The sequence below is a fragment of the Babylonia areolata genome, chromosome 5 (genome assembly GCF_041734735.1).
Source record: "Babylonia areolata isolate BAREFJ2019XMU chromosome 5, ASM4173473v1, whole genome shotgun sequence".
In the NCBI taxonomy this organism is placed as follows: Eukaryota; Metazoa; Mollusca; class Gastropoda; order Neogastropoda; family Buccinidae; genus Babylonia; species Babylonia areolata.
Window position 1 is genome coordinate 10,080,436 of NC_134880.1, and position 26,552 is coordinate 10,106,987.

The 26,552-nt window shown below is 38.6% G+C and overlaps 2 protein-coding genes across 3 annotated transcripts in view; both read left to right on the forward strand.

Moving 5' to 3' along the window:
* The first annotated feature begins 531 nt into the window (after window positions 1-531).
* LOC143281919 (ribosome biogenesis protein NSA2 homolog) lies at window positions 532-10,475 on the forward strand. Its single transcript, XM_076587216.1, has 10 exons — window positions 532-662; window positions 3,541-3,608; window positions 4,349-4,414; window positions 5,334-5,387; window positions 6,232-6,379; window positions 6,964-7,048; window positions 8,020-8,114; window positions 8,527-8,667; window positions 9,254-9,305; window positions 9,902-10,475. Exons 1-10 carry the CDS (start codon window positions 660-662, stop codon window positions 9,967-9,969), a joined length of 780 nt encoding a protein of 259 aa, XP_076443331.1. The 5' UTR covers window positions 532-659; the 3' UTR covers window positions 9,970-10,475.
* Window positions 10,476-14,244: 3,769 nt separating this feature from the next.
* The window catches only part of LOC143281920 (uncharacterized protein KIAA0825-like), a 49,281-nt gene continuing 36,973 nt past the window's right edge, over window positions 14,245-26,552 (forward strand). The window contains exons 1-7 of one of the 2 annotated variants that reach the window (XM_076587217.1): window positions 14,245-14,510; window positions 17,501-17,672; window positions 18,605-18,778; window positions 19,868-20,104; window positions 21,362-21,692; window positions 22,685-23,026; window positions 26,168-26,317. In XM_076587217.1, the coding sequence (XP_076443332.1) occupies window positions 14,341-14,510; window positions 17,501-17,672; window positions 18,605-18,778; window positions 19,868-20,104; window positions 21,362-21,692; window positions 22,685-23,026; window positions 26,168-26,317 (1,576 nt within the window). In that variant the 5' untranslated portion in view covers window positions 14,245-14,340. The remainder of the gene's footprint in view (window positions 14,511-17,500; window positions 17,673-18,604; window positions 18,779-19,867; window positions 20,105-21,361; window positions 21,693-22,684; window positions 23,027-26,167; window positions 26,318-26,552) is intronic. The other variant, XM_076587218.1, reaches the window with a different exon arrangement.

Below are 26,552 nucleotides of genomic sequence, written 5' to 3' on the forward strand. Positions count from 1 at the left end.
ACCCACTCACCCCCACGCCCAGACACACTCACACACAGAGTCAGAGACACAGACAAACACACACACACACAGACACACACACAAAGATACAGACGCACACAGACTCACCGGGCACACAGTCAGAGACACAGACATACACCCACCCACACAGACACATACGCACACACTCAGACACAGACGCACACAGACACAGGCACACAGACTTACACACAGTCACCGTAAACATTCAGCCACCCACCCCGCACCCACCCACCCCACACTGTCAATGAGATACACACAGACGCAAACACACACAGACACATGGACTCACACACAGACACCCTGAGAGAGACAGACACAGAGAAACAGATACAGACACAGACACACGGACTCCCACACATACACGCGTACTCACCGGGCACACAGACACAGCTTCAGACATGGACAGACAGACGGACAGACACACACAGACACACACACAGACACACACACACAAGGTGTGTTCTCTCGCAAATTACACACTCAGTCACGTGCGGCTTCGTCTAAACTTCAGTAGTTTCATTGCTTTCCCACTGCGTTGTGGAAAAAAGACGCTTTCGCGTCAACAACTACTTCCTGTCTGGCCACACTGGGAAAAAGTTGTGAAAGAACACATGTGATACATTTTCAAGTAAAACACAATGGTAAGTGATTTTATATTCCTTTTATTACCGTTGTATTCATAACAGATTATCAACAAACTCTACAGAAAATAATGTAATGTGGCTATTTGGCTTTTCGCGTGGTTTAAAGTGGTGGTAATACTAATAGTAATATCCACAATTTCGCTCAGGACGGAATGTGTTCAAAACAAGGCATGGACATGGAGTATGGACTCCAACAGTCACAAATCGGAGTGGAATTGGAAGGGAAGTCAGAAATCTGAATGGTTTATCCACTTCAAACTTAAAATGTTAGTAATGGTCAAAGTTATGACCGCTGAACATTAGTGGAAGAAGAAGAGGGAAGAAATGTAGATATTGCTTTGAGTTGTAGTCAAAGAATATCTAAAACTTAGCGAAAGGCATGGAGACCACACTGCGATTCTGTGTAGACTGTCTTTGCAAGTACAGTGCTGGGAACCTCTCCAGTGCAACTCTGGCAGTTTACCGACGATACTGAGGTATTCTTGTGTATACAGTGTAGGATTTCATGAGACTCAGGGATGAGAGTCATATTGCATGACAGTTTCAGAACTATGCTTTGCCAGAGACAAGCAAGACCAGGGCCTCATTTAATCCACTGCGTTCTATGTCTGAGTGTTGGCTTTCTGTCAAGTTCCTCCAGGCAGGTACAGAGTTTAACCCTCAAAGTGCTGGATATAATAAAACATACTTACAGAAATCATGCTTAAAACAAAGGGATAGTTTGCCTCCGCTACCTGTGCTCTGATTTGAGGCATTTGTATGCTTATCAGTAAGAATAAATAGGTAAACCTGTACATTTTTGGAAAGTAGAGTGAATGAAGAATCAGTTAAAAGTAAGAAAAAGGCTGTACCTTGTATGTAGTTGGAGATATTCCATTATCCATAGGATATAATTAACAAATTTTGCACACTTGTTTTCCAGAAACGTCAACCACAATGTTTATAGGTATTTTCACATCTTTTACAGAGTCAAAATCTCAAAATTGGAATTAAATTTTTAATTTAATTTTTTTTTAAACTGTACAAAAAATGTTCTGGCTGCAGAATCATGATATGAGTTTCAGTTTCAGTAGCTCAAGGAGGCGTCACTGCGTTCGGACAAAACCATATACGCTACACCACATCTGCCAAGCAGATGCCTGACCAGCAGCGTAACCCAACGCGCTTAGTCAGGCCTTGGGAAAAAAAAAAAAAAAAAAAAAAAAAACACACACACAAAAAAAAAAAAAAAAAAAAAAAAAAAAAAAAAACCACGGGGGAATAAATAATAGATAAGCTTGCATAAATAAATAATAATTATAATATAGAAAAAGGTAGTAGTAATAATATTAGTAATACTAATAAAATGATAATAATAAAACATAAATAAATAAATAAATAAGACAACAATGGTGATAAATAAGCAAATAAATGTAAAAAATGAAGACACACATTCACACATACACCCACACATGCATAACAGAAATGCACCAGACATGCAGTTTCACATATATGAAAGCACAGTCAAATACATATCATATGATATGAATATAACTGAAACAATGAAATGACATGATATGAATATAACTGAAACAATGAAATTATAAGCATTGTATTATTTATTTGAGACACACCCACCGACGCCACGCACGCGCACATCTACAATACTTTATGCAATCACAGGCAAAAACAGAAATAAATGTTTTCTTTTAGCTCATGTTGCTTTCAAAAGCAGCAAGAATGCTTTAAATCAAAATAATTTCCAGTTTTCTATCTTGATTTGGTGAAGAAATCGCAATAGATCCATGCCTAACCCACTTTACCACCCCTCCCCACCCCCATCACCCACCCCCCAGTTTTTGTAGCTGGAGACACAAACTGAATGAACAAGCAAGCCAGCATGCCCAAGTGTCAAAATAACAAAGCCGTTTTCACCAGAATCCCTGTCACTAGTGTCAGCAAACGAATCATCACTAGTGACAAGGTCACTCATTTCCTGAGCTTTGTCAACTTCAGTGTCACTCATTGTTTAAAAAAAATACGAAGATCTGGACTTGTAAACTCGGTCAAAGTTTGTGCAAACACAAGCATGGAGGCAGTAACACCAGAACGAGGCAGTTTTATGAAGGCTGCCGAGTATAGCCGTACGATGTCGGACCTTATGTAAACAGAGCCACGATCGTGGCCCATCACAATTCACCGGGAAAGCCATGATCGTGGCTCATCGTGCTCTCCGGGTTAAGTGGCTATATTAACATTTTTACCCATCCACTCTTCGATGTTGAAGTCAGAAATAAAATCTACCCAAATGGCTATACCTGTTTTATTTCAGTTATTGATGAAAGAACCAATGTACTTCAATACTTTTCACAAATCATTGTGGAGGTTGTTCTTACGTACAACCTGAGCTTCACAATCTAGTTTTGAAGAGGGTTGGAGGGGAGAGAGGGAAGGGGAGAGAAAGGGAGAGACTCAGAAACTGAGAAAGAGACAGTGGGAAAGGGATAGTGCATCCTATGGAGAATGAAGAAGCAGAGTTCTGAAAGGAGGTAGGAGATGAGTGGATGATCATGGTCAGAGCCAGGAAAAAGGAAGAAAGCAGTTGTGATTCCAGTCAGCATTACAGCAAACAAACCACCTGAATAGATGTACTTTGTTTGCCTTTACATTGAATGATTGATTAAACTAAAGAACCTGCATTAGTGTGTACTTTCTGCTTTTGGATAATTGTGCATGTTTGCACGTGTGTGTTCACTGCAAGCAAACTGTCTAAAGACATGAACTGATGAAGGTTACACCTTGTTTTGCTTTTCATTATGATTTAATGATAACAGAACCAAATTGTGTATTTTACTATTTTTGGCTAATTATTATATTCATGTTTTTTTGTTTTCAGCCGCAAAACGAACACATAGAGCTTCACAGGAAGCGCCATGGGCGGCGCTTGGATTATGAAGAGAAAAAGTAAGCTTTTAGAGTTTGACTTTTTTTTTTAATTTTTTTTTTTTAATGAATAATAGAATGCCAACATTATTTTTTGCTTAATAATTAGTGAATTACTATTCAAATTATAGTTACAAATAATACTTTTAAAATGTGTATAGCTTATAGGGTTTTATTCTTTGAATTAGAAAATAAGAATTTGTATACATTTGTTACTTACTAACTTGTACTTGTAGCTTACATGATTTCAGTATTGAAGTATTACTGATTCAGTTGATCCTCTGTGATGCTAAGTGGTTTAATGCCGTCCACTTCATTATCATAATCAAGTGAACAATATGCTTATTCTAGTAGCATTAGCAATAAAGAAATATATAGACTAATAGGGAGAATGTATTTTTAGAATTTACAATACTTGTATTCAGTTTCATTCATACACTTAAAGTTAAAGCTTTGATTGTTCACAGCAATCAGTGAATCATAAAGAATGTATGTGGTAATTGTGAGGTTATTTTGATGGTCTTTGACATCATTCATAATTTGGTTGAAATTTGAAACATGAAAACCAGAAACTGTCAGGATGTGACATCATATCTTCAAATCAGTAAATGAGTAAATTAACCATAATCTTCTCAGAAGGTTTTTTAAAATCCACAGTATAGCTGTTCTATAGTTTGGTTTTGAAAAAGTTCCTTAAATCAGCCATGTTGGTGATCAGTTCAGTTTAAATCATTGTATTTTTTGTATGTTCTTGTGTGCAGGAGAAAGAAAGAAGCCAGAGAGCCTCACAAACTGTCTCAGACAGCAAGGAAATTGAGGGGCTTGAAGTGAGATTTTTTGTTTCATGTTTTAAGTCTAAGGGTTTTATTGTAGATTCTAATTTTCAATTGTACTTGTGTAGATATATGACGCATGCATGGCTTCATCATTCTCATATTTATTAACTTTTCTGACATAATGTTTATTAATTCTGTAAGAGAATGAATGGCTGTTTATTTTTTTTTTTTTTTTTTCTACTTTTAAGTTAAAATTGAACAAGTGTGTTTTTAAAACCATATCTTTTTAAAGTTCTTGTTCTTGTCAAATGGAATTTTTGGTCTTTGGGGGAAAAAAAATCAAAAAAAAGAAGAGGCAGAGAAAGATCCATGGCAACATGTCACTGAGCCTGGCAATGAACAGATTGTTTCACTTCCAAGCAAAATGATCTAAACTGACCCATTTTTTTGAGGAGTGAAGATGACCAACATTTGTTTGAAGATGAGCAACTTTTGTTTAAAGATGACCAACATGTTTGGATGATTAAACACATTTATTACCTTTCTCTGTCAATAACTGAAAAAATGAATTAAATGAAAAGAAGGAAATAAGAACAAAAGAGAGAGGAAATCAAGATACAGTGTTTCATTTGGTGAATATTAAATGAAGGAAGCAAAAAAGTCAGGTGAAAGAGATAGTTGAAAGAAATTACCACCCCCCCCCCAAAAAAAGAGAGAAAAAAAGAGTTTACTCAAACAATTGTTACTCCACTTTTGATCTTTATGATATTGTTATGTTTCTGTTTCTCAAGACAAGGTAAAGCTTTTAGAATTTTTCCTCATGTTTAATAATCACTTGACTCAGTGACTGTTGTAGACATAATCAATATTTATTGTTGATTTGAATTTGTTATTGATTTATGATTTGTAATTGTATTATGATTATATATACATGGATGAAATTTGCATGTAATTATCCTGTGTGTTCCAGGGCTAAGCTGCACAACAAGAAGAGACACAATGAGAAAATACAGATGAAGAAAACGTAAGTTTTTGACTGGATAAAGGGACATGGAATACGGATGGAGAGAGTGGTGGTGGTGATGCGGAGGACTGGGGATGGAGATGGGAGGGCGGGATGGGAAAAATGTGATTTAATACAGTTTTGTCTCTCAGTTTAAAACCAGATCTCAGTGAGAACAGCATTGCTGTTCACAAAATATGCTTTGACTGCACAGTAAATTTTACTTTTAAAATAATGTTTTAAGATAGAAAGAAACCAGACAATGCTTGCAATGTGTGGCTGGTGATACTTGGCCTTCCCTGCAGCTTGAACATTGGTCAGTTTGGTGAATGAAAGGCACAGGGGAACAACTCCAGAAACTTGACTGTTTCAGGATTTCTTCCTGCCTACCTTTTGTTGCCTGCATGCAAACTGATAGGGGGCATTAAGCGTCCATGGCTTGAAGTTGTGTGCATCCATCTTATTTAGGAATCCAAGTTGATTTACTGTGTCTTTTACCGGTGGCCATTTTATTTGCTGTCTATTTCTTCAAGTTCTTGTCACTCAGCTTGTGAAAATAATATTGGTCTTACCATTCACTGTATATTAAAATTAAATTATTACAATATCATTTGTTTAATAAATGAAAATTATCAAGGTGTGACTGTGTTTATATAAACATAATTCTTAACATTCTGTGTGAGTAAATACTGAGGTACTCACATTTTTTATTTTTGTTGCTTTTCTGTTGAATTTGATTGAAGAAATATGTGACTGTGAGTGTGGTCTGTTTGATAGTGAATCTTTTTTTTTTTTTTCTGTCCATAATGTCTATGTGTATTGTTAGCATGGTATGTTTTTTTAAACACAATCTGTCCCTCTGCAGCATCAAGATGCATGAAGAAAGAACGAACAAGAAGACAGAGGAGAGAACACCTGAGGGAGTTGAACCAGGCTACTTGATTGACAGAGAGCAGCAACGGAGAGCAAAAGTGTTGTCAAACACAATAAAACAGAAGAGGAAAGAAAAAGCGGTAAGACAGTGAAATATTTTATCCTTGTGTGATGTATACACTTGCTTACATTCTGTTATGGGTGTAAATGTGTAGTTTAATACACACATTCATTTACACTCGTACACACTTCAATACACATTGATATATAATTATTGATTAATATAACTACAATAACAAGTGTACACATTTACTCCTATATTCACCCATGCACACACAAATGAAATGTTAGTAAGTTCATATGCACACACACTAGCACACACGTGGCAGTTTTGTTTTACATGAGAGGTAGTGATCACATGAAATTGGCCAGATGCACTTCAACCATGGGTGAAACTGCTGATGAATAGATACTCATGTTTAGTCAGTCCAGGAACTGAACCTGCAAACCCCCATCCACACAATAATTCAGTTTTAACCAATTTTCCATACAGTTTTAGTTCTGGAAAAATATTTTTTTTTGCAAAATATGTTGTAAGAATATTATATTTTTTACTAATGACTGTTGTGTTTAAAATTAAATGTGTTGCAAAATACATTTTAGAATAAGTTTGGTTGTTTTTTTCACCAATTGACTTGTGCGTTTTGTTTCAACTTGCTTACAGGGTAAATGGGAGGTACCGTTGCCAAAGGTCAAGGCAATGAGTGAAGCAGAAGTTTTCAAAGTGGTGAAATCAGGCAAAACCAAAAGTGAGTAAAGAAAAAAAGATCAAGCAAATAGCATATGCTCAGCTCATGTGAAGGGGTCATATGTAATTTCAAAGCTCTTTTTTTTTTCTTTTTTTTTTGTTAACAAAAACTGTCAATGTTCGAGAGGCTGCACACTGATGAACAAGCTTATAGTTATATACACTCAGTCAAGTGTACACAAACATGGACACTTGTGTTTTTCTACAGTGCATGTTCACTTTTTTTTTTTCTTCCAAAGAAAACAACCTCAAATCTAATGGATGCATTTTCAGAGCGTGACAAAACCATTGTACAAATACCTGGCTTATAAACTTTTCATCAAATGGAAATAGATGAAAAAAAAAACCAAAGCAGCCATGATGGTAGATTTTTTAATGTATTGTTAGAATTTAAATGGCTAATGATTATAGAAAATTTACATCATGTGATTACCTGTTCATTGATTTCAAAATTATGATTCCAGCACAAAATGATTTTCTGCTGTTTTGTTTGTTTGTTTTGTGTAAAAATAAAATAAATAAAATAAAAAAATAAAACAACAAAACCGAACACAAACACCCCTTTCACCTTTACCTGCTGAGAATTAGAATGAACTGGAAGATGCAATCTTCCTTGGATCGAAATGATGGAAAAGTCATTCGCATTTATTCATTCTTAATTGTCACATAATAAGGAAGGTTTGCAGGGAAGGGGGGAATCTTTAGGCTACTATTGCTTTCAGTCAGAAGGATGGACAAAGGATATTGTTTTATTTACTTTGTGTACTCCACTGCAAACAAACACAAAACATTCTGTGAACACATTGTATATCTGTCCGTGTATTTATGCTCATCATACACTGTCCCTGCAAATATGGACCGTTTATGTCCACACATGTGAACATAAGTATGTATGCATGTGGTCTTTGAATTGTAATTCTTGATCTGTTGGCGTATAGAAAAGATACTTACATTTAGCTTACTTGTCTGCAGGAAAGGCCTGGAAAAGAATGGTAACAAAAGTTACTTATGTTGGAGAGGGTTTCACACGGAAACCTGCGAAATTTGAACGTTTCATCCGGCCCATGGTGAGTCCTCAACAGTGAATGTTAGTTGTTGACTTTTCACAAAAAAAAAACAAACAAACCATGAATTAGAAAAAAATAAACATTTCATCTGAGAATATGAAGAATGTTTGGATGAATTAATCAGTAGAGAGTAAGAAACACATACATGCACAAACTGCCTTGCCACACATACACACTTCCTTGCACACACACACACACACACACACACACAGAAGAGAAAGGCAAAAAAGAAAAGAAAAAAGTTGTTTGTAAACGAGGACATAAGGATCGACACGCTTTTCATATCGCATTATACACACTACATCATACAGCTTTCTTGTTGTCCGAGTTAACCACAAACCTAGAAATAGAATGCCACCTGCTTTACCACATTTTGCAGCATTGGATGGCGACAAATGAATGTTGTGTGCAGGGCTTGCGTTTCAAGAAGGCGCATGTGACTCACCCTGAGCTGAAGGCCACATTCAACTTGCCCATTATCGGGGTGAAAAAGAACCCAACCTCACCCATGTATACCTCACTGGGCGTCATCACCAAGGGAACCATTATTGAGGTGAGTGTTTTTTGTTCTGTTTTTATCTTCTTTTGTGGAGACTTGTGTCTGTAGTTGTTTGTACTGTTTTTTTCCTGTATTTTTACATGAATCAATATATATATATATATATATATATATATATATATATATTTTTTTTTTTTTTTTTTTTTTTTTTTTTTGCATTTGTAACAGACTTGTGCAAAATTAGTTAAAATCATATTCTTTAAACCCAACTCCAGTGATCTGGAAGCTCTGCAGCTGTGTAAAGGATCTGCAGTGTACAACTGCCTTCATTGCAGAGACTGCAGTGTTTATCAGATGAATGAAAAGAAGGTATTCTTTAAGAGATTAATTTAATTGGGGGGTGGGGGGGGGGTTGTTTTTTTTCACTCATAATCCCTCAGGTTATGATTATTTTGCAGTTTGTCATACATCATAATGCATGAAGTCTATTTAAACCAATAGATGTCATACATCATAATGCATGAAGTCGGTTTAAATCAATAGATTTGTTTTATTTCATCCAAAATGATTTTAAGGAAAAAGCTTTTCTGAAGTCTGTACAGCCAGTGCATCATCATCTTTTTCTCTTTCTTCTTTTAAGGTCAATATCAGTGAACTGGGTCTAGTCACACAGTCTGGAAAAGTGATCTGGGGTAAGTGCCTCATGTTTATTTTATTTTTTTCCTTGCCACTATCATTGTGCTCATATTGTTATCATCTTCTGATATTTGATCAGACAGAATGTAAAAAAATAATATCCTTGAACATACACATGAACACTACATATGTATGAAGGCATAACATTCATAAAAACATGAACACTACACACACACATCACGCATAATTCAGGACCTTTTACCTGCCATTAAATGAAGAGATGGTTGCTGTGTGTTGAGTGCTTATTTTGTCCATTTTTAAGTGTGCTTGGGTACTTGCCTCTGAATAAGCAGCAGTGTAAAGTGCTGCATGTATGATGTGTGATAACTAAATAACTGAATGACGGAGAAAAATTATGTCTTCAGTTTCTTAAAATTTGATTTTTTTTTTTTTTTTTTTTTTTCGACAGTGACAGTGAAAGAGATGAAGGGAATGTTTAGATTGTAACATACAGTCTTCTTATTTGTAAATTTCCTTCTGATTACTTCGAACCCATGGAGACTGTATAAGGTTCCTTCTGTTTGTATTGAAAAAAACACTAATATTGTATGAAATTCTGAGTGTACTTACATCAATTTTTATTTGTTTTCAGGAAAATATGCCCAAGTGACAAACCACCCCGAAAATGATGGATGCATTAATGCAGTGTTGTTGGTGTGATCTGACTGTACCCGTCTGATTGTGTGTAAATCGGGGTGTGAGTCAACAGTGCCTGAGTGGAAGATTATTTTCTGACAAATTCTCCATCAAAGATAGGAATCTTGTGGAACATTCTGCATGTCTTCCTCAAAAAAGAAGAAGAAAAAAAGAATTGCTAGTACAGGAACCTTGATACTTTGGAAAAAGTGATGTAATACACTTATCACCATCATAAACTCTTCAAAGATGTTTAATTTTCTGCATGATTATGAATGTTAAAAAAAATCTCTTAATGGCTTAAATATCAATTTTTGACTGCCATTTTATATATATATTTTTTTTTGGTTATCAAAGGGGCTTTGGAGAGCAATAGACTTATGTAGTAAAACTGTCAATTTTTGACTGCCAATTTTTGTTATCGAAGGGGCTTTGGAGAGCAATAGACTTCTGTTGTATAACACTTTTGACTCAGACCCTGATATGTATGCATGTGTTTCTGACTTTTGAAATAAAGTGTTGGCCTCAAATGTTTTTGTTGTCAGTTGTACAAGTTTGCATTCTGAATGGCTGCAGTGGAGAATCTCAAATCAGGAGACTTTTTTTTCTTTTTAAAAAAATCTCTCTTGCTTTAGTTTTTCACAAAAAGGACACATAAAGTATCATAAGATGGAATATAAACAGAACATTCCAACTGAGTTTGTCATCAACAACACTTCAGTTGCACATAATTAATTATTGACAAAGGTGTGGATTCTCGAGACATGTGCACTCTCATACACACACACATTAGCACACACCCAAACACACCCAATCATCAGACTTGCTCATTCATGTAGACTTGAAAGCGACACATTAACTGAAAATAGTTGTTGGACAAATAACCCTGTGGGTGTGTGATGTCCATAGATTAGCCAATGTTTTCAAAAAGAAGCTGAGTTACAGAGAGAGTAAGTCACTAAGTGTATGTCTCATAATACATTCCAAACAAGCTGGCATAAGTTAGCAGAGTCAAGACATCTGATTCAGAAAATTCCTGAAACAAACTTGCAAAGTCATTATTTCCTATTGGGCCTTTAGTATTTTCTGCTGTGTCACAAGAGAAATGGTTTTGAAACATTTTATTTCTTCTAGTTTTTATTTCTTCTAGTTTCCTCTACCAGTATGTTTCTTGTGTCTAACTCTTACATTATACCAGTTCATTACATATAAACCCTCAGCCATAACAAAAAGATATATATCCTTAAAGTTAAAGCTGCCTTTCTGTCAGTATTGCAAGTAATTGGAAGTTTTAGCTCTTTAACTAGTTTCGCCGTAAGACTGTTTTTATTTAATTCATTTTTTATGTAGAAATGGGGAAGAAAGAAGAGTTGAGAAATAGAAGGGAGGAAAGAGGAACAGAGAGGGATGATGCACACACTCACACTCTCTCCTCATACCAGTAGCAAGGCCACATTGAGTGGTTTTTGTAGAGTGTTTACAGGAAGTAAACAGAAATGAGCAGAACTAAACAGCACATAACAGCACCAACTCAAACTTACAAGCGTTGAGCAGCACACAGCCTTTCACAAAGCAGTCCACCCTATATTAATGAAGCAGCAAACTTGTAACATACACACAAAACCACCAAAGCCCAGGTCAGACAGCACACCTGGAACATACACAAAAAACCAAAGCCCAGGTCAGAAACGATCTCAAAAACACCCAGGACATCACTGACATGAAAGACTGATAAAATAATCATTAACTTGCCCTCAGCCAAAACTGATATAACCTTTCACCACATGTCCAACAATACACATTCTTCTCACAGAGGTCTGTGCAAGGTAAAATAAGCTTAACTGAGCTTACCTGCCACCAACAGTGACATACAATACTGTATACCAAACATATGACTGACCAATACAATTCTCAGTGCTCGTCAACAATTCCTGTAAACACCATACAACAATAAATGTGTGTTTCCATTTTGACCAAACAAGTACCCACTTTGTCTCCCCAAAGTATCTTACAGGCACAAAGACATGGAAATTATAACTACCACATGTCTCTGGTAAACACTAAACCCTGTATAACAACATAGGACTGACTCTTAGTGCTCTCATTGTTTACAAACTCATTAACCACATTACACAATGTAGGCCACACTGAGTATGTGCTGCCCATGGAGTGGAGAGCGCCACCATGTTGCATTATGTCCCTCAAACATTGGTTCTCCATGAATCTGCCAACACTGCCAGAGATTGATGAGAGTGAGTTGTATACACAGGCAGACAATGCAAATCAAATACAAAGTTGGAAACATTCTTGCACACACACAACAAGAGTGGAAGTCAGGGATGGAGACCAACAAGGCAGCTGGAATGAAGTAGATGAGTGAAAAAAAAAGTCTCAACTGGCAACCCAAAAAAGTCTATCAGGCAAACTTACACACACACACACACACACACATAATTGGAATGTACATTCCACAGACACATGAAGGTCTCTCAGCAAATTTTACACCCCCAACATTTATTATAAATGTCTCACAGGCACTTTATGCACCAATACACTGGACCCCAGAATGCAGGAGAATAGCAACACTATTAGAAATGGAGAAGATGATTCAAAAGATAGTTATCAGTACCGTCTTAAATCATATATACAATCAAAAAAAGAAGTAACACTGAAATCCATTCTGCAGAAAGCAAGCAGAATATCAGCCATGGATGTTACGGTAACTGGACTGGCTCAGCTGTCTTGGAAAAAATCTAAAGTCATTATATTGTCAGTCAGTACTTCAGTCCATGCTGGATCGTTGCCTGGTACGTAATGGGCATACAGCATTGTTGCAAAGGAGTTAGCACTCTGTGAACTGTTCTTTATGCACTGTTATCCCCCATATGTGACAGAATATTCATCGGTGACTGTGGTCGCTCAGTGGAAATAAGGACGCTTACAAAAATGGATCTATGATTTCTTTAGGAGGAAGGCGAAGGTTGTGGACATGCTGCCCCTGCCTTCGCACAGGGAAAGCAATGGTAAACACAGAATAGAATGCATCTTTAGTACTCGACTTAACTGAGTTTTCCATCCGGTTATATAAAACATTAGTTAGACCTATTCTAGAATATGGAAACACTGTATGGTACCCAACGCAAATAAAGCAGTCACAAGCCATAGAAAGGGCTCAAAGAAGAGCAACAAAGCTGGTCTATAGCATAAAAGATTATTCATATCAAGAAAGATTAACTCTTTCCATACGAACGGCGAAAGAGACGACGTTAACAGCGTTTCACCCCAATTACCACCATCAAAATATTACAAGCGGAACGGCTCTTACACTGAAGAGGTGAATGTTGACAAAGAATACCACAATTCTGACGACGGAAGCTAAAGGTTGGGTCATTCAGACACCCACTGGACATCCGAGGGGTCTGTGTAGAGAAGAAGAGAGGACTGGCCGTACTGAGTGAGTTAAAGTACTTACAACTACCATCACTTTAAGCAAGAAGAGTAAGAGGGGACTTGATACAGACATACAAAATATTAAATGAGTTACACGACAAGAAACGGGGTAGACACTACAAGAAACATTACAGGCAAAATATCTAAACAGTATTCCAGAACAAATCTCAGAAAGTTTACATTTAGTAACAGAGTAACAAATTATTGGAACAAATTAACAAACAATATCAAACGTGCACCTAGTATAAATACTTTTAAGAACCTCAAAGATAAACACGAGTTATTGACAAAAGCGAAATATGACTTTGATGGATAAAATGACTGAGCTAGTCAAAAACCTCACCAACAATGTAAGGAGCAAATTTGAAGGGGCATAAAAAGCCAAAAATGTCTAAGTTGTATATAACAACGCCCCAAATCCTGATCCTAAAAGTTCGTCACTTACAGGCACACACTGAGCTAGTCTCTCAGCCCACAGTCCAACGCATACATGGCAAAGATTGAATAAATTAATCAAAAAGTAAAACAAAAGCAAGCCGAAATACAAACGTGAAAGTAAAAACAAAAACATAGAAACTTGAATTAGCTCACCAAAAGAGATATTAAATAACATGCATGTCAAGAATAAGAAACGTACGACGGACCCCAGGACACCCCCATTGCAAGAGCTGTAATAAATGTGTCATCAAGTTTTCCTCCTTTATTTTGTGGAAGCTTCTCTTCGTCATTTGGAGTTACGCTGTTCGCTTCACCCCATCAGTACTTTGTGCTGTGTGCAGCAGACGACATTGAGTTTCTGCTACCAAGAGTTACGTCTCTTGTTCACAAGGGAAACAACTGCATGAAAAATAAGATGGCAGCGAAAATAATTTAGAGAGAACTGAAACGTAACAACAATAACAACGTGTTTTCTCATCGGCCAGACTGAAGATCTGTTTGTTGACCATGGCGACATTAAACACAAGCAACAGCACTACTCAGGAGCCACTGGATGACAGGCTGAGGAGACTGCCCCCTTTTCATGCTGTGTTTGAAGCAGGGGGACCTCCGACTTCACCGGCACTGCAGCTGTATTTGGCAAACCTTGACAACACACTCGAAGAGAATTCCAGACAGTGAGTTGCCGTTATGATTCACCTGTCTTTTAGTTTTACACGAAAGGAATAAATCACTTCTATAATATCAAGTCGATTAGTGGATCAGAATTTTTTCCTTTAGACAATAGTATCAAAGTTAACAGTATTATTGCCAACAAAAATCCCACTGCCTGTTCTAATACTAGGCTCTAGTCCAGCGATCTCTACTACTAGTGATATAGAAGTCTGGGCCCTTAATTATTATTTGTTTGTTCGAAGTTTACATCTGCTGCAACCCCAGAGCTAATAGCCCACAGAAAGCTATCAATATATTAGGTTGCCATGAGGCGACACACAAAAGGAGACCCGCACTGCTGTTGAGTCAGTTTGACAGTGTTTAGCATTGCAGTTGTGATTCATAGTATGCATAGCATGACCTTCGAATCCGCCTGCTGTGACAGTGATTGCTTATTTGCACTTGCTATTAAAGAATGACATTCATTTAGTAGTAGTAGTGGTGTAGGGACTGGCATCTGACTGCCTAGGCCTCATGGCCATTTTTTATGTCCCCTTCAATATCTGTCTCCTTTTATTTGTGGGGTACACATATTATATATGTTTTCTTTTACATGTACACTAATTCACTTGTCAAAGTCAGTAAATTTTTCTTTTAAATTGATGTTTATGTGAAAGAGATTTTTGAACATATTAGTATTTTGTGCAAGTTTAGTTTCAGTAGATAGTGCATTCCATATTTGTGCAATTCTATTAGCTAATGAAATATTCCTTAGGTTAGTGTTATAGTGCTCTTTGCAAATTTTCATAATTGAATTTCTTGTACTCTAATAATCTGACATTCTAAAAATATCATTCACAATCACATTGACTTCAGTATAATTTATAGCAATTTAACAATTTGTACATTTCTGCTAAATTTCCTCTTAGCCTTCTACCCTTTAATGAATGCAGATTTAAATATATGTCTCTATTGATAGCTCATATATTTGCATTCACTTAATAACTTAGTTGCTCTTCTTTGTACCCTTTCTGTAGCTATAGATTGTCTCTTGAGGTATGGGTGCCACACAATATTACCATATTGTACTTGTGATCTAACCAATGCCTTATATAGTTTAAAGATTATATCTTTATCTAAATAGGCAAATATTCTCTTGATCTTCTGGTTGGCTTTATTTATTATGTTCTGTATATGTATGTCAAATGATCATTTATTATCAAAAGTTATGCCAAAGTCTGTCTCACTTTGATGTTTCTCAATGTCCTGTATGGTGTCTTGTATTATCATATGGTATTTGTTTTTTGGATTTTTTCCCCATGTGCATTACTTTACACTTTGATATGTTAAAATATAGATTCCATCTATCAGACCAGTCCTGTAACTTATACAAGTCCTTTTGTAGTGTAGTATTATTTTGTGCATTGCCGGTATTGTAAAAAGCACAGGGCCAAGTATGCTACCTTGTGGTATACCACTAACAACATTTTCATTAGTTGACATTTTTTTCTCTAATTTTAACTACCTGTGTTCTTTCTGACAAGAAGTTTTTGTCCAGTTCAGTATCCTTCCAGTGATACCATATGAAGCTAATTTTGATAAAAGTCTTTGATGTGGTACAGAGTCAAATGCTTTTCTAAAGTCTAAATAAATTATGTCTATAGGTTTACCTATATCTATCATTTTCGTGAGATCTTCAGTTACTTCTAGGAGCTGTGTTGTTCATGATCTTCTCTGTCTAAAACCACATTGACAGTCTGCATACAGATTCAGATTGTTTGTTGTCATAGTGATGCTATAGCATCTCTGATTAAAAAAAACAAAAACAAAAAAAACTCAAAGATTTTACATACAAGTCAAGCTCACTGGTCTATAGTTTCCTGGTTCATTAAAATTGGTTTTACACAAAAGATGTTGGATGTGAGATCATGAGAGCAGGGCATGGATGATGGATGTCCACAGAATTGGGGACAACGATTTTCTGTCTGATGATGCATTGTGATGAAGATGATAACAATGCTGCTTTGTAAGTATGCTGGTCCACTTAGAATTCAGATTTAGGACTTTTTGACAAGGCTAACGTTGATGTCCTCTGATTGGACTTAAACCTGCATCTGCTCAGTTGTTGGTCCATCACTTGAACCCTTTTGTTGTGGAGTGATGGCCTAGAGGTAACGCGTCCGCCTCAGAAACTAGAGAATCTGAGTGCATTGGTTCGAATCACAGCTCAGCCGCTGATATTTTCTCCCCTTCCACTAGACCTTGAGTGGTGGTCTGGATGCTAGTCATTCGGATGAGATGATAAACTGAGTTCCCGTGTGCAGCATGTACTTAGTGCACATAAAAGAACCCACGGCAACAAAAGGGTTGTTCCTGGCAAAATTCTGTAGAAAAATCCACTTCGATAGGAAAAACAAATAAAACTGCACACAGGAAAAAAAGAAAAATGGTTGGCGCTGTAGTGAAGTGACGCACTGTCCCTGGGGAGAGCAGCCCGTATTTCACACAGAAAAATCTGTTGTGATAAAAAGTAATCCAAATACATATACAAATAATGGCACCAAGTAGCTGATAATTTTGAAATTTTTATTTCAAGTTCTAGGCTTCCTATCAATGAAAGCCAACATTGCACATGCTGGAATCTCCATAAAGCAATTAGATGAGTGTACATAGGATAGGACTGACTGGCATGCACTGACAAAACATGCTGTACCAGCATCACCGAAGAAGCCCAACAGAGGAGGAGTGCAGCAGTATCAATGCCCAAAGAGCCTTGACAGTTTCTGTGTTCTCACTGTAGACAAACCATAGCCATATATAAATTATATTATATATTATGTCAGTCCACACTAAACAAGACTTGGAAGTGCATTGATGTTATCGTCCAATGCGATGGACTACAAGAGAGATGTATGATAGATGAATTTATCCATATAATATTTTTGATCAATCCATTCTTGCCATATCTAACCCTATTATGAATCAGTATTTAATTTTTTTTATTCTGTTTCAGGTTGGATTCCTGCTTGCAAGGTTTACTACGTTTTACCAATGACTTGCCTGGTGAGCGTACCTTTGCCTCACCCAAGGATGGACTGCTGCACATGTATAACAGTCATGTGCTGGAGAAAGACTCCTGTTATGACCCAGAGATTGAGGAAGCCATTATCATTTTGGATGCATTGGTATGCCTTTGTTGTTTGCTTATATACTTTTATCTGTTGTTTAGTTTTGCAAGAAATTATACCTTTACATTCACACATATTTAGAACAGAATAGTTAACAGACTACTACAGGTTTTATTACCTTTTCAGGGTCACAGTGAACATTTGGGGATTGTATATTAAAAAAAGAAATGTTATATGAAAGTTGGTTAAAGGTCCCATAGCCTTTTACGGCCTTCAGGGCAGTGAATTCATGTGTGTTGTGTCTAGTGGTTGGCACAGGAAGGCTGGGCCTAGTCCTCTCCTTCCACCATGTTAACATTCCCAAACTGAAGTCAGGTATCCATTCATGCCTAGGTCCTAGTAGGTTGAGTGAGGAAAATCAAGAGTGAAGTAAGTGCCTTTTCCAAGGACACAAATCCTTGCTGAAACAAAGCCTGGATCCTGAATCACTGGTGAACACTGGATCAGAAGTCCAAAGTCTGACCAATACTGCCATGGCACCTCACTAAAAAAAAAACGAGAGAGAGAGAGAGAGAAGTACAAACGTAAAATGACAAAAAATAAAAAAAATCATGTACAATCACAAGCACAGTTTCAGTTTCAGTAGCTCAAGGAGGCGTGACTGTGTTTGGACAAATCCATATACGCTATACCACATCTGCCAAGCAGATGCCTGACCAGCAGCGTAACCCAATGCGCTTAGTCAGGCCTTGAGAGAAAAAAAAAAGAAAAAAAAAGGTGAATAAATAATAGATAAGCTTACATAAATAAATAAATAAATAAATAAATATAATATAAAAAAAAGGTAGTAGTAATAATAATAATAATAAAATAATAATAATCACAAGCACAGGAGGAATGTAGTTAGACATCCATGAATACATAGATCAACTCGTAAATTAAAGCACATGACTTGTCATTGAGGTCAGTCTGTGTTCAATGTATTTCAGCTCCATCGACTGGAGAAAGAGGCGGGCAGTGAGGAAGATGTGCTACAGGAGGTGCTGATTCTGGCTTCCTCGGAAGGCCTCATGCTGCCCCTCAGAATGAGTGCCCTGGAAGCGCCAGACCACGCCCTGGTCTCCAGTGCTTCCCTGCACGCCATCATGGACTCCAGTGATCAGGTTTACAAGAAGATTGTTTGTGTCTTGTTTATGGGCTTTTTTTTCTCTTCTTCTTCTTCTTTTGTTTTTGTATTTGATATGTGTGTATTGACTTATGGTTGCGGTTTTCTGCAATTTATCTTTATTCTTGTCTTATCTGTCTATTATAATCAATGTGCAGTGTGGTAGGCTGTGTTTATAATTGTGTTCAAATGATGTTTCTTAGTTCTTTCTGTTTTTACATTAATAATACTAGTTCTTACCTGCGGTGTGTGGATGTGTGTGTGGGACAGTGTGTGTGATGTTTTTTACATTTGTGTCTTCGTAATATTTGTAAAAGCTGTTGTTAACTTTTACAGTTATGGTCCCCATGTTGTTTACTTGTCTATGTTATGGTGATGCACCTGGCCAAATTTCTCCGTTTGGAGATAATAAAGTTATTCTTATCTTATCTTATATAAAATAGCATTAAGTTGTTTGAAAGTGAGATCTGTCATGAAGTTTGCACTCATAAAACCATATGTTCCTGAAAAGTAAGTTTCTATGGAAACAACATGAAATTTTTATTATTATTGGCCTTGGTGTATTGTCGTTCATGAAGATGGTGAATTATTATGTCTTGTATTTGTGAGCAGTTTCGGTGTCAGTTTCAAGTAGGTGTCAGAACATTTGGGCTACACCATATCTATGTTTGTTTCTTTAAATCTTTACAAAGATTTTTAGAAAAATCTTACAAATATATTGGTATTAAAATGCCAAGATCACTGGGAAAGATTAAAAGATTTAATAAAATCATATAGTCACAATGCATACATTGATTTCTGGAGTGGCGTTGCAGTAGTATTAACATTATGCTTTTTTTTTTTTTATCACACATGATTTCCAATCAGATTCATAAAAAAAGATGTTTTGTATTACACTGTTTTGTGCTCCTGAAAACGGAGTATGGCTGCTACATGGTGGAGTAAAAACGGTCATACACATAAAAGCCCACTCGTGTACATACGAGTGAATGTGGGAGTTGCAGCCCACGAACAAAGAAGAAGAAGAAAAAGAATGCTGTTCTGAATTTATAACCAACTGTTCTTTACAAGCTTCCCTTCTCTTCAGATCATAGAACAGCGGTGGAACCGACTGGCGTCCACCCTGAAGAAGTACCTGAGTGACCAGCTGTCCCAGCTGCCCCTGGCGGTCCCAGGCACCAGCTGCAGCAGCTTCTGTCTGGATCGGCGCATGGAGCTGGTGGAGAGTCTGCGCGTGCTGTGCTCTGATGACAGCGTCTGGCTCAAGTACAAGGCCCTCAGGTTGCAGCAGCAGGAGGACCTCTTTGCCAAGCTCATGCCAGAGGTGAGGACATGCGTACTTGGTCGAGCGGTGGCTACTAGTGGTAGCGTGCCTGTTTTAGGAAGCGATTGTCCATGTCTTTTGAGTCCCATACACAGACGGTGATTTTTACCCCCTCTCCGCTAGACCTTGGTGTGATTGCTAGTCTTTTGGATGAGACAGTAAACCTGAGGTCCCCTGTGCAGCATGCACTTGAGTGCACGTGAAAGAACCCACAGCATCAAAACAGTTGTCCCCTGCACAATTTTGTGGAAAGATCCTTTTTGATAGTTAAGCAGATACACATGAAGACAGAAAAAAAAGGGGGTGGCACTGCACTGTACTGACATGCTCTACGTAGGAAGAACAGCTCAAACTTCACACTGAGAAATCTGTTGTGGCAAAAACAAATACAATACAATACAATACAATACAATACAATGCAATACAGTACAGTGCAGTACAATACAGTACAATACAATACAATACAATACAATACAATACAATACAATAAATGTCATACAGAAAAGACTCAAGATTCAGTACTACTTACTTACTAAGGCCCTTTGCCCACTAAGAAGCAAAAGCTGTCAGTGACTCTTCCTCCGGACTCTACTCTGGGCTGCCCTTTCTGCGTTTGTCTAGTTGATCCCTGTTTCTTCAGCTCCGCCTCAGTGTCTCACTGTTTTGTTTGTGTATGTTTTTTTCCCCTTTGTTGATCTCAAGTTTCAGTAACAGTATCAAGGTGGCATCAAAGCTTGCTAGGTCTGTGTTTATGGTACACAACTTCAGCTTGAAAAAACAGGGTGGATGGGTGCAACAGATGGACAGAGGAAAGGCACGGGGATGAATGGGGGTAATTGTGGTGGCAGTGTCGGACCTGTCACAAAACCAGCACTCTGATCACCTTGACAGCCTTCCAGATTCGGTGTTGATGGCTCAGGTTTTGAAACGCTGGTGTACAATGGTTTGAATAAATTTCAGTTGTTTTTCAGTAAAAGTTCTCAAAAAAAAAAAAAAAAAAAAAATCATCAGACCAAGAACTTCACATATTGTCAGTACACACAATACCTATTTCAGCAATCTGTCCATGGATTACAAACAAGAGACATCTGCTTTTTAACTGGTGTTGATTTTTTTTTTTTTTTTTTTTTTTTTTTGTCAGGCCATGTAATCCTGTATGAATGAATCTTTGAATTTAACATAGGTTATAGTGCTGATATTTCATGAACCAGGTAATCCTTTATCATATGGTGAATAATTTGATGGTGTTACTGGCAGGTGGAGGAAGAAGGTGTCAGCTACAAAGACTTTGCCAGGAACTGTGGTACAGTAGCTGATTCCGTCATTGCTATGATTGATGAGGACTTTGTCATCCTCAACAGCGGCATGTTCCGGAAAGTCACGGGGGTTTTCCGAGCACTTCATGAACTCTACCTGGAAAAATTTTCGGATGAGATGTCGTTGCTTGTGGATGAGATTGGCGACGAAGTGGCCAAAAATTCTCAGCGCGTGTTTACGCAGTCCAGCAGCGAACATGGTCTTCACAAGAACAACGTGATGGGATCGTCTGGCAAGTCCAAGGATATAATTCATCGCAACAGTGTTGGAGGTATGTTTTGTTTTGCTCCCATTTTTCTTAATCCCATGCTGCTCAACTGATGGATTTTTAAGTTTTTTGGCTTTATTCCAGTTTGGATGATACAGATAAATGATATGCTTAGCTTTGTATGATTACAAGTTGAAGTTAAGTTTATTGTCACTGATCAAACATGGACAGTATACATGATACAGAACTGTAAAAGACATCACAGCATCATGATAATAGTTAATATTTTGTATCATCATCTTGACTATCATCATCTGTGTCATTGCTTGATTGTGAAGTATTTTAGTTCTCAAAAAAACAAAAACCCAAAGAAACTCTAGAACATTCTCTTTAAAGTATTTTAGCTCTCAAAAACAAAACAAAACAAAACATTCTCATAACATTTTTTAAAAAGCAACAACAACAACATCAACATTACCATCATTATACTCATCATCTTGGTCAAGATCAGTCTCATCTTAGTCATTGCTTAGATATAAACTATTTAATACTCTATAAAAAAAATAATAATAATAATAAAAAAAATTTAAAAAATCGTATTCTCTTTGCCATCATTTTGCTCATAATTTTGATTATGATCAACTTCATCTTTATCATTGTTTGAAATGAAGTGTTTAATATTCTTTAAAACCCTGCATTCTGTTTAACATCATCATACTTACGGTCTTGATCATGATCAACTTCATCTGTGTCATTGGTTGAAATGAAGTATTTGATATTCTTTAAAACACTGCATTCTTTTTTACCATCATCATACTTATGGTCTTAATCATGATCAGCTTCATCTGTGTTGTTGCTTGAGTGTGAAGACGATGGAGATGGGGTGGGTTTGGGTAGAGTGGGAAGCCATGGAGATAACGTAATAGCATCTTGTAAACTTGCCTCTGAGCATGCACCCCCATTGCACAAGAGTCAGGTTGGTATCATGATACTCACAGTCTTGATCATGACCTTATCACCCTCTTCTAAAGAATCATCATCATCATCATTATCAGTTTCACCGACGACAACAGGGTTGAGCAACACAAAAGAAGGCGGGGCGATGGCTGGGCGGGGCCAGGCCCAGAGCCTGGACAGCATGTTCTCCGCATCAAGCACCACGACAACCACCGCTGCGGCCACGGCCATGGCAGCATCTGCAGCCAGCACGGACCGCCCCGCCAAGGCATCGGCCAAGAGTCGCTGCACGTTTCCTGAGGACTGCATGCAGGCGTTGCTGAACATCGTTCTGGCCCTGATGCGGCTGGAGGACCACATAGACCGCCTGCTGCGCTCCGTCACCTGGGACATCACAGGACTCCCGCCCAAGAAGTCGCGGCGGAAGACCAGCATCAGGGGTTTGTGTGTGTGTGTGTGTGTGTATGTGTGTGTGGTGGGGGGGTGGGGGTGGGTAAAGGAGGGGTGGCGAGGAGTGTGTACCTGGGTGTATGTTATGGAGTGGTGGGGGAGGATAAATGTGTGTGTGTGTGTGTAATGGAGGGGTGTGGAGGGGGGGAAGAATTAATGTGTGGGGGGATGGGGGGGGAAGAATTAATGTGTGTGAGTGTGTGTGTGTCTGTGTGTGTGTGTTTGCTTCAGGAAAGAACCGTCGTCCTACGCCTCGGAGATTGGATGTCTGCACCTTCTAAACTATCCATGGGACTGCCACAAGGGTCTCCACTCTCTCCTGTCCTCTACAATGTCTACACGAAGGGCCTTGCAGACTTAAACAACAATGGAATTGCTCGGGTGCTTACCCTTGCGGATGACGGCCTGGTCTTCAAAACTTCAAAAAATGCTCAGGAAAGAACTGAAGCCGTCCAGAAACAACTAAACAATATTGCTCAATGGTGCAAAGACACAGGATCTTCCATCAATCCAGCGAAAGCCCAAACGTTGCTGTGCACCCTCAACAACAAAACCGCGAGCAAATCACCACCTTCTGTGTCATTCGATGGGATTCAAATTGAGAAAACTGAATGCCTACGCTACCTAGGAATACACTTCGACAGGATGCTGACCTTCAGAAAACATACGGAAAACACTGTTCTCAAATGCAAAAAGGGCCTTTCAGTCTTAAAAGCAATGGCAACCAAAGGAATTGAACAACGCCACCTCTTCCTGCTATACCAATCACTCGTCCTCAGTGTGATCGACTACGGACTTGGGCTAACAACACCGTCTCAAAGCAACCTCCTAAAATTAGAAAGAGTCCAAAATAAAGCTATGAGGCTGATCCTTGGAACAACAAAAGACACGCCCACAGAAACCATGCGATACCTGCTTGACCTTCCTTCAGTGCAGGCCAGAAACAAGTTAGAACAGGTCAAGACCTACTTCAAAGCATTAGAAAACCCTCAAAACCCACTGCATGACGCAGTCAAAGAACAAAAAGGCAGCCGTCTAGGACGAGGAAGATCATGGATGGGGCAAGCAGAAGACACAATCCAGCTAGTATGCCGACTTCAAGACCTGAAAGAAACAAAAGAATGGGAGAAAAACCCCGAAAACCTCAACCATCTATTCAACACAGTCATTTCACCCACTCTAGGAAGACATTGTCGGGAATGGCCAGAGGGCAAAACTGATGCGGAAGTGAAGCTGCTTATAGAAGAAAACAGTAAAGAAGAGGACATCATCATATACACAGATGGCTCAGTCACCAAAGACCAGTCTGGCTGGGGATTCACTGCGAAACAAAATGGAAAAACAATTTGGGAAGAGAATGCTGCCTACAAAGTCACAACCTCCAGCCTAACGATGGAAGTTGAAGCCGTGACAAATGCCCTCCAGTGGCTATCGTCCTTCCATACGCCCGGAAACCAACATGCCATGATCCTAACCGACTCAATGAACCTCATACAGAAAATTGAAAACGGAATGGGAAGCCCAGAGTGGCATAACGCAATGCGCAACTTTCAGATTAAAAAACTCACATGGTCATACTGCCCGGGACATGCAGGTGTTAAGGGAAATGAGCGAGCTGACAGACTTGCTGGTAACGCAACACCAACGAGCAGCCTACATCTAGGAAAATCGGAAATCCTCAGAAAAGTCAAAGAATACCAAAAAGAACAGGTACAAGGCCATCACACCATTGATCGCCTCAAAGAAATAAAAGCAGAGTGTGTGTTCTCAAGGCCTGACTAAGCGCGTTGGGTTACGCTGCTGGTCAGGCATCTGCTTGGCAGATGTGGTGTAGCGTATATGGTTTTGTCCGAACGCAGTGACGCCTCCTTGAGCTACTGAAACTGAAACTTGCGAGAATTGGTGGGCGAGAGGGGCACTTTTTTCTTTCTTTTTTTTTTACAGCAAGAAATAGTTTAAGATGATACAAGCAATGCAAATAGAAAATGAATGAAAGCAAATGCAGACTCATTTATTACCACAGACATGCATGCACATGCATAAAACACGCACGCACGAACACACACAGGCACACACACACACAGTCCACCTACACCTCCCCCCACCATACAAACACAGAAAACCAGTGAACGGCAGGCAACCAACCAATAAACCAGCCAACCAGCACAGCTAACAGATAAGTATCTAACTTGAAACAGAAAGCAAACAAACACATGTTCCATTTTTCAATACAGCAGTCGCCTCTTGGTGCATACAAAGGCATTGAAGCACACATGAATCTTCAGACTTTAACATTAATTAAACTGAGGGTTTCAGTTCTATCAAGTTCAGTTCAGAGGAAGGTGGCAGAATGGTGTAGACACTCATCTGCCAATTCTGAGAGTCTGTGAGGGTCTGGCTTCAAATCCCGCTCTTGCCTTTTCAGCCTAGTTTGACTGGAACGTCTAGTCATTCGGATGAGACTATAAACTGAGATCCTCAGTGCAGCACGCGCTTGGCACACTGAAAAAGAACCCATGGCAACAACAGTGTAGTCCTCTGACAAAATTCAGTAGAAGAAATTTACTCTGTTAGGTATGTAAATATGTATATGTATACATGCACTCAAGGCCTGACTAACCGCGTTGGGTTATGCTGTTGGTCAGGCATCTGCCTAGCAGATGTGGTGTAGCGTTTGTTTGGATTTTAGACGGGCGCAATAGCCGAGTGGTTAAAGCGTTGGACTGTCAATCTGAGGGTCCCGGGTTCGAATCACGGTGACGGCGCCTGGTGGGTAAAGGGTGGAGATTTTTACGATCTCCCAGGTCAACATATGTGCAGACCTGCTAGTGCCTGAACCCCCTTCGTGTGTATATGCAAGCAGAAGATCAAATACGCATGTTAAAGATCCTGTAATCCATGTCAGCGTTCGGTGGGTTATGGAAACAAGAACATACCCAGCATGCACACCCCCGAAAACGGAGTATGGCTGCCCACATGGCGGGGTAAAAACGGTCATACACGTAAAAGCCCACTCGTGTGCATACGAGTGAACGCAGAAGAAGAAGAAGAGTTTGGATTTGTCTGAACGCAGTGACGCCTCCTGGAGAAATTGAGACTAAACTGATGACATGTGTGCATGCTGTGTTCAGGTGTGCTGAAGCCCACTGCCAGTCCGGAAGCAGCCCGCTACACGGCCCAGTCTCTGCAGTACCAGCAGAGTGGGAGCTTCAGCAGCAGTGACACGCAGCTGGATCTGTTCATCAACAGTCCCCATGGGGACATGGCTGCTGCCCCTAAAGGTAGTCAGTGTGTGTGTGTATGTGTGTGTGTGTGTGTGTGCGCATGCGCACACAGTTTATAAAATGTAAATTTTCACTTGATATTTTAGGGCTTTGATGTTTGTAAAATGACATGACACAATAAATTAATCTTTCTGTGTTTGTTTGCTATATAACTCACACATTCTCTTATATCTGTGAGTGGGCTTTTATAATGTATGTGAGGGATTTTACCATGATATACAGGCAGACCATT

What these genes read in the sequence shown, in the direction of transcription:
- LOC143281919 (XM_076587216.1), top strand. An exon ending in AACGTTTCATCCGGCCCATG is followed by an intron (nt 8,115 to 8,526) that starts GTGAGTCCTCAA and finishes TGTTGTGTGCAG; the next exon opens with GGCTTGCGTTTCAAGAAGGC. An exon ending in GTCTGGAAAAGTGATCTGGG is followed by an intron (nt 9,306 to 9,901) that starts GTAAGTGCCTCA and finishes ATTTGTTTTCAG; the next exon opens with GAAAATATGCCCAAGTGACA.